Source organism: Octodon degus, unplaced genomic scaffold (genome assembly GCF_000260255.1).
Source record: "Octodon degus isolate 3935 unplaced genomic scaffold, OctDeg1.0 scaffold00160, whole genome shotgun sequence".
Classification (NCBI taxonomy): domain Eukaryota; kingdom Metazoa; phylum Chordata; class Mammalia; order Rodentia; family Octodontidae; genus Octodon; species Octodon degus.
In genome coordinates, this window is record NW_004524736.1 from 6,512,983 (window position 1) to 6,521,623 (window position 8,641).

Consider the following 8,641-nt stretch of genomic DNA (forward strand, 5'->3'; position numbering starts at 1 on the left):
GCCAAGTGGCCATGGAGCTGGATGGGCTCAACAGGCACCAGCTTGCTCTATCCCAGAAAGAGGAGGGCCGGTGCTCAGAACATGGAAGAGGGTGACACCTCACACAAGGCACCAGCTCGTGCAGCCTCTTGGAGTTCTGGCCCCTTTTCTACTGGCCAGGCAGCAAACAGAACCATAGTGCAATTCAGGTGCTTGGGCTATGGGCAGCACGACGAGCCCCAACTGGGAGGCCTCAGCCCAGCTATCTGCCATGCCCAGGAGTGGAGACCTGGCTTATCTCTTTCTCCAGCTGCCCTGTTCCCTGCCATGTTATCAGGGGTGGTGAGAAGGAGACAGAGCTTAGAACTCCCACTTCTCCCTCCCCGTGGGACAGAATCCAGGTGCAGGGGAGAACACACTCAGGCCCACACTCGGGTTTAAAAGGTCCCAGGCCTCAGTTGCAGCCTCAGTTTGGTCTTCCCACCTGGCTGCATCATGCAGGGGCTGCTGGTTTTCACTGTATTGCTCGGGGCTGCCTTTGGCAGTGAGGACTTTGTGGGGTAGGGATGTGTGGAAGAGGGAAGGGGTTGCCTTTGGGGAGAAGGGAGGATTCATCACTGCATAGTGTCTAGAGGAGACAGACAGACATGTGCACTGGCTCCATGCTGGGGCCTAGGCTGGGAGAAAGCTCAGCTCTAAAGAGAAATTTTTAGGAAGGGAGAGAGGAGGCCTGGATGTCTTGGGAGAGAGAAATCCTGTAGCCTAAACTGTTAAAGGGACAGAAACAAAGACTAGAAGTTTCCAAGCTGGGGAGAGCCTCACTTCCCCCTGCCAAGACCTCTAGTGCTTCCACCTGCCCAGCTCAGAAAAGCCAGGATTAACCTGGGGCTGCAGGCTGCAGCTTACCCCTGATCTGGGGAGCGTCGGCAGCAGGGCAGGGTACTCGGGTGCTCAATGCGCTTCTGCTCTGCCAGGCACCAGGTGCTCCGAATCTCTGTAGCTGATGAAGCCCAGATGCAGAAGGTGAAGGAGCTGGAGGACCTAGAGCATCTGCAGGTCAGAGGAGGGGAAGAGGCCTCTGGGTGTCCCCTGGTCCAGCCACAGCCTTCCCAGACTCCCTGTAGTTACCCAGAACCTGGCTTTGGTCCCAACAAGCAAGGAGGCACAGGACAGATCCCTCTTAGGAAGTGACTTCAACCCCAGAGCCAGATCTCAGTGTCCTTGAGCCTCTGACAGAGTTCTGGGCCTGCTTCTCATTCCCTCTGTGTTATGGTCTTAAAGCCTCTTCACTGTGCTTCCTGGCCATTTTCCTGACCACACTGCTCTTTGTCCAGTTGTCAGAGCTTCCCTTTCTTTCTCTGCCCCAACCCCAATGCCCCATCCCTCATTGGATGGCACCAACAGGGCCCAAGGCTGGCTTTGTCCCAGCTTGATATCCCGGCTGCTGTCTCCAGCCCACTGTGATGGTACTGGCTCCTGTCCCCCCAGCTGGACTTCTGGCGAGGCCCTGCCCACCCAGGCTCCCCCATTGATGTCCGAGTGCCCTTCCGCAGTCTTCAGGCTGTCAAGGTTTTCCTGGAGTCTCTTGGGATCAAGTACAAGATCATGATCGAGGACGTGCAGTCCCTGCTGGATGAGGAAAAGGAGCAGATGCTCACTGCCAAGGCCCGGGCCTGGGTGCGATCCACCGATGCCTTTAACTATGCCACCTACCACACCCTGGAGGAGGTGAGGATGCTTTGGTGGCCACTAACCACAAGCACCACACTCTTCATCACTCCTGGCAGAATGAGGGCCAGAGCCAGGCCCAGGCTGGGTGTGGGTCCCTGCCCCCTCCAGGTGGCCAGTGTGGTCTAGATCATGGCTCTAGCACAGCACAGAGCTGCTGAAACAGGGAGCTGGGTGCCTGAAGCCTTTATGGTCCTTCTTCCCTTTCCTATCTCAGATCTATGACTTCATAGACCTGCTGGTGTCTGAGAACCCACAGCTTGTCAGCAAGATCCAGATCGGCAACACTTACGAAGGTCGTCCCATTTATGTACTGAAGGTAATGGGCACCCTGGGTGCACCCAGACACCCACATACAGGATCCACAGTCTCAGGGATCACAGTTGTGCAGGTTGCCTGTGTGGATGTTTTTGAAGGCCTAAACTTCTACACTGGCCTAAGTGTGTGCACACATGTACACGCATGATTTAAACTTTTAGGGGACCCAAGTTCTTCTAACCAAGTAAAACAATGTAGAGGTATCCTGGGTAACATTTTGTTGGTGACCTTCTGCAGAAAAGTGAGCAGGGCAGGAATATGGAAGTCAGACTGAGTCATATTTACCCCAAGTAGGAGACGAGGGCCAGAGGCCAAGCTCTATAGGATCCAGGCGCAGCCCCTGGCCTCATGTCCAGGGATGGCTCCACAAACACAGGCTCAATCTGAGGTTCTCAGAGCAGCTGGCCCCTCGCCTGGGTGGGTTCCCTTTCAGAGGGTGAGATGAGGGTCTACCTGTGAAGTTGCCCATTTCCCTGCCTCTTCTCCAGTTCAGCACAGGAGGGAACAACCGTCCAGCTATCTGGATCGATACAGGCATCCATTCCCGGGAATGGGTTACCCAGGCCAGCGGGGTCTGGTTCGCCAAGAAGGTAAGGCTGGGAAGGTGAGGAGTGCTCTCATGTGGTGGGGCACTGGGGTTACCCAGGCCAGTGGGGTCTGGTTCACCAAGAAGGTGAGGTGGGAAGGTGAGGAGCGCGCTTATGTGGTGGCGCGCTGGGGCTTCCCATTCTCCCTTCCAGAAGCAGTGAACACAGCAGGAGGTCAGGGAAGGCATGGCAGACACCTGGCTGCCCAGTCTGCCCTCTCCCCTGACTTCCCCTTCCAGATCACTGAAGACTATGGCCAGGACGCATCTGTGACTGCCATTCTTGACAATATGGACATCTTCCTGGAGATTGTCACCAACCCTGATGGTTTCGCCTTCACCCATAGCAAGGTCTAGATAGCCCTTTTGTCTTCGGGAAAAACAGGATGTGTCCAAGGTCAAGGGAGGGGCAAACAGCTGTCTTCCTGACCCAGGAAGTGCGTGAAGCTGGGCACTAGAAACATTTTATAGAGATGACTCTTTGTTGTGGGGGCTTCCTGTGCCTGCTGGGTGTTTAGCAGAATCACGTACTACCTATTAGATGCTTGTGGTACCCTCCCCCATAGTGGAGACAACCAAAGATGTCTTCAGCCATTGCAAAGTGTGTTTTCCCCTCAAAGGGAAGTTCTTGGTTCTTGAGGTCCACTACTGGCCCTGCTTCTGTGTGTACAGTGAAGACCACATCTGCTGCTGTACACGTGCCATAAGTTGGCTGATACCGTTTCTTCTGCAGAATCGCATGTGGCGCAAGACTCGATCCAAGACAGCAGGCTCCTTGTGTATTGGGGTGGACCCCAACAGGAACTGGGATGCAGGCTTTGGGGGTGAGGCCCAGTATAACTTTGGGGGCAAGGATGGGACAATTCAGAACAGTTTTTTACTCACTTTTGCCCCGGCAGTGGGGGGAGGGGAAGAGGAGATAGTTCAGCCTCTGAGGCTTTCGGGGCTGAGGCAGCATCGGGAGATCTGGGCCCTGCTCTGTAAAAAGTAGGTTTCCTGGCCAGGTGGACCTAGCATCCGAATGCCTATGTCAGGCTTTTCGGGCTTCACCTCAGCTTGTTCCTCCTTTGTCGCAGCACTGTAAGGACCCATCTCAGCTCTGTCCAAACCTACCTGGGAAGGGAGGCCCAGTTATGAGAGGTTATAAAAGGCATCAGGCCTTTCCTAATCTGGGATGGGGCTTCCGGTGCTCCATCTCCCCTCTACTCCGTGCAAAGAAATGGGAACCATGAACACCATACCATGTGGGTTAGCAAGTGTCAGCTGTGCCCTCTCTACTCTCACAGAGGCTGGAGCCAGCAGCAACCCCTGCTCAGAGACATACCGTGGCAAGGTTGCCAACTCCGAGTCAGAGGTCAAGTCCATCGTAGACTTCGTGCAGAGCCACGGAAACATCAAGGCCTTCATCTCCATCCACAGCTACTCCCAGCTCCTTCTCTACCCCTATGGGTACAAAAGCGAAGCTGCCCCTGACAAGGAAGAGCTGGTGCGTGCTGGCTCCTGCTTGCCCTTTGTCCCAAGGGCACCTTTGGGCTCCCTGGGATTTTATTCATCAGAGCTGCTTGAGGACTAAGAGCCTGTGTGTGTCCAGCATGCCCTTCCTCCCTGGACCTCCTGGTTGGCTGGGTGAACTCACCACACTTTTTTAGAGGCGGAGAACTAAGACCCAAAGTCATTTCTGTTGCATGACAGAACAAAGGGCTGCACTAGATTCTGAATTTGTGACACTATATTTGGAGCTGTGTGGTATGACTGAAGGGCCACAAAGTGCCACTCAGTCATCCCATAGGGACAGAACACTGTCATGAGACTGTGTGCACCCCAGGGCTGACCTGTAGTCACGTGGGCTCCGTGCTGGCAGGGATGGGGGATGCTTCCATAGGGACCTGCTGCTGGACCACCCTGCCAGCTCATGCTGCTCTTGCTTGGCATTTTCTCCAGGATCAGCTGGCCAAGTCTGCTGTGACAGCCCTTGCCTCTCTGTATGGGACCAAGTTTGAGTACGGCAGCATTATCAAAACAATTTGTAAGTAGCCACATGGGCTTTCTGGTAGCACTGGCTGGCTCTTCCTGCCTTGTGGAGGGAAGTCACGAAGGGTGCCAGACCTGGTTGCATGAGTGGACCTGCTGGCTTGGCCATTTGGAGGGGTGGGCAGTGGCTTTTTCTTGACGTAAACTCTGTCTCTTTTGCCACTTTCTGTCTAACAAACTTGTGGGTTTTCTGAGTATTGTTATTTTTTTATCTTGGGGTCAAGTTCAGCCTCATGCACAGATGGTGTGGAAAGTCCTGCTAGGATTGTAGATCACCAAACAAACAAGCACTTCTCAAGACTCTTTAAAAAAACAAAAAAAGCTCTTTAATTAGGGAATATACTGTACTCAGCTTCTCCCCCACTTAGCTATACTGTACGTGCAATACCCCTGGGAACAGCATTACTACATCATATTGGAATTCATCAACAAATGTTTATTGAACATCCGGTCTGCACCAGGCCCTGCTTTGTGTGCCTGGGAGACAGCTGTAAATGAAATAAGCAAAGATTAGGAAACTGCACCCTCGGGAGGGAGACTGACATTGAGCTTACGAAAATGGTAGACTATGTTAGGTGAGAAATGCTGGGGGAAAAGTTCACACCAGAACAGAGCAAGGGGAACCAGTGGGACCTGGATGGAGGTTAAATACTAGAGTAAGGGGCAGGAGGTTGGGGGGCAGCCTCAAGATAGAAGGGAATTTGGGCAGAGGTTGAAGAGGGAGCCAAGAGGCTATCCAGCTAAGGAAGGGTGCCCCAGGCCAAGGAACTTTCTAAAACAAGTCAGGCTCTGGCTTGGGGTATTTGGGGAATAGCCAGAAAATGAGGCTGGTTGCATCAGAGTGGAGAAGGAGGGGGCACAGTGACCAGAGGAGAACCCCTGCATCTCTACTTGCTGACCAATGTGCCCAGGTTTTAGGGGATGAGGAGGTCCCAACCTTACCACGACAATATTTTGGGTCGTAGGCCTTCTTTAGGAGCTGTTTCAAACCCTGTTCATACTTTCTTTTTCCGCACTCAATTAAATTCTAACAGGCAGGGGGCCTGGCCCTAGCTCAGTTCTTTAAGTGGCTGCTTCCACAAAGCTGTCAGCCTCAGGTTGTTGTAGTTCCATCCCCACAACCCTCCAGCCAGCCAAAAGTGCCCTGAAGGCTTTCGAGGAGCCAAAAAAAAAAAAAAAAAAATCCTTGTTAAATTCTAACAGGCAGCCCACCTCCCTGTCCCCAACTCAATTTGAAAACACTTTTGGCTTTGTTACATGTTGTTTACTGTAAGCCTGGGAAAGATTCCTTCTGGAAGAAAGACACAGGGATTTTACTGTGGCTTGGAATTTTTACACTTTCCCCTGCAGACCAGAGCACTTCCCCCTATCCCATCAAATCTTATCAGGGAAACAGGAAACTCTGATAAGTTAGAGGTGTCACTGAGGTGACTTTGACAGGCTTTCCCAAGCGTTCCACAATTTTACCCTGTGGGGAATAGGCCAACCACTTCTAGTCTCCTCTTTGGGCTCTTGGGCTTACATGCAGTAGTTTCTTGGAAACCAGGCTTCTTGGTCTAGATTAGACTTCAGTAGACACACTCTGCTTGACATTGCCCAAGGTTATGAACTTTGGTCCTCTAACTGGTCCCTTCAGATAATTGCACAGTGCTTAACCCTTGCTCTTCTCTATTTTCACTGCTGTCCTAGACCAAGCCAGTGGAAGCACTGTGGACTGGACCTACAACCAGGGCATCAAGTACTCCTACACCTTTGAGCTCCGGGACACGGGGCGCTATGGCTTCCTGCTGCCAGCCTCACAGATAATCCCCACGGCTCAGGAGACGTGGCTGGCACTTCTGACCATCATGGAGCACGCCCTGAATCACCCCTACTGAACCAGCACTCTGGCACTTTCCTCTTTCACCTTTCCAGCCCCTCCCAGCAACCCAATAAAGTGTATAGAAAGCAAAATCGCGGGGCTTTTGTGTGTAGCACCTGTGACATGTCAGCTTTTCATGCTGGGGCAGGAATGTTTTAGTTCCTGCAGACCTCACTGAATGTGTGTGTATATATAAGGCTGGGCTACATCACTGCTTTTTTTTTTTGCAGAACTGGGGATTGAACTCAGGCCCTTGCACTTGCAAGTGCTTATTCTACCGAGCTATCTCGCTGGCCTCTACATCCCTCCTAAACTTCTTTCATTCCAAGGTCTTGTGAAGGTTTATCCAAGTGGCATATATTTTAGCCCAACCACCCTGAGATCAGCTGGCCAGTGGGGCAATTTGTTCAGATCTTAGTAGCGGGCAGCAGCCACAGCTGTGAATTGAATGCCCCGCACCCAACAGCAGCGAGGAATTCAGTATGTGCAACAGCCTAAAGCTGGTTCTAGCCAGTCATTTTTGAAAGCAATAACCCGAGAGTGTGAAATATAATAATCCTGGCGGCCATCTCTGTCCAAAATAGATGTTGCAGTCAAGTATAACAAATTACTATAAAGCAAAATACAGTCCTCTACTCCTGAATTACATTGCCAGAAAATAATTGGGTGAAATAAAATCATTTGCTGAAGATAAAGAGTACATGTCAGTCTCAGGACATTTTATTAATTGTAGTGTGTTATGATGATTTTGCCTTTGGGGGCAGAAGTGGTTCCTTTTTTATTTGCTGCATCCTTCTGAGCACCCCCAGTATTTCTTTTCTGCTCCCCATTGCAACTCTCTCTCTTCCCGTTCTCCTGTCCACCCCTGCACCGCACCTAGAACCTGGCTTCCCTCTCTTGGCTTGGTGGTCCTGAGACTATAACAGTAAATTAGTGGCTGGCCTCACAATATGTGGGACATGAAGTATCCCAACTGTTTTTATTTTTTGGTAGAACCAGGATTGAACTCAGGCCCTTGCACCCAGGCAAGCACTTATTCTACTGAGTCATCTCCCCAGCCCACCCCAATTTTTTTGCGGAACCGGGAATTGAACTCAGATTCTTGCATTTGCCAGTCAAGCGCTTATCCTACTGAGCCATCTCCCCAGCCCCATCCCAATTGTTTTTAAAGCAAGCATCAGAAGTTGCTGGGGAGGTAGAAGGTGAACTGACGCCCTGCTGGGGAGCTGGGTGAGGATGGGGCTTCAGCTCAGATTTTCAGATGTCTCTTTCTTTTTCAGAACCGGGGATTGAACTCAGGCCCTTGCGCTTGCCAGGGAAGTGCTTATTCCACTGAGCCATCTCCCTGGCCCTCAGATGTCTCTTGCTCTACTGACTGTCATGTCTTTTCCACAAAAAATGGACTGAAGATAAAAAGGATCAGCCCCCTTTTAAGGGACATGTAGGAGTTTTCATCTTGGAGTTTTATTTTAATTTGTTTTTGCTACCAAACTTATTTTTTGTTGTTGTTAGATAGGATCTTGCCATGTAGTTTAGACAGAAATTGAATTCTGTAACAAAGGCTGGTCTTGAACTTGCAAGCCTCCTGCCTGACCTCCCAAGTGCTTAGATTATAGGCATGGCCCACCCTGTTTAGAAAAAATAAAAAGAATGAGGCTAATTATGCAGAGTGTACACAAACTTCTGCATTCCAAAATTCCTGAGATAGGATTAAAGGGACTTTACTATACTAAAAGATGCCTAAGGAGTTGATAAAATTCTTTCCATGTTATCTTTCGAAAAACATTTCCCCTCAGTCCATGCAAGAAGAAATTATAGTAAGGGAAAGCTATTTTAACTGCTTAGTTTGACATAGTAGGAAACTGATCACCATTTGTTTAATAAAGACTAATAAAAAGTTGTTAGCATGACAACATATTTGACAAAATATGGTTTTCCTAGATGGTAAAATTACTTAATTTAAAATAAACTATTCTTGGGGCTGGTGAGATGGCTCAGTGATCTAAAGCACCTACTTAGAACAAGCTTAGCACAGGGACCACGGTTCAATCCCCCAGCACCACATGCCAGCCAGCCCCGCCACCAGGTGGGCTGAGCTGGCCACACACCCACACACCCACACACCCACATACCCACAC

General features: G+C 50.7%; 1 protein-coding gene across 1 annotated transcript; it reads left to right on the forward strand.

Annotated features, from left to right (window-relative positions):
• The first annotated feature begins 461 nt into the window (after positions 1–461).
• Cpa1 (carboxypeptidase A1) lies at positions 462–6,580 on the forward strand. The gene is made up of 10 exons (XM_004642756.1): positions 462–539; positions 954–1,035; positions 1,468–1,707; positions 1,925–2,026; positions 2,514–2,615; positions 2,852–2,962; positions 3,345–3,435; positions 3,898–4,097; positions 4,553–4,637; positions 6,332–6,580. Exons 1-10 carry the CDS (start codon positions 475–477, stop codon positions 6,517–6,519), a joined length of 1,266 nt encoding a protein of 421 aa, XP_004642813.1. The 5' UTR covers positions 462–474; the 3' UTR covers positions 6,520–6,580.
• The last annotated feature ends 2,061 nt before the right edge of the window (positions 6,581–8,641 follow it).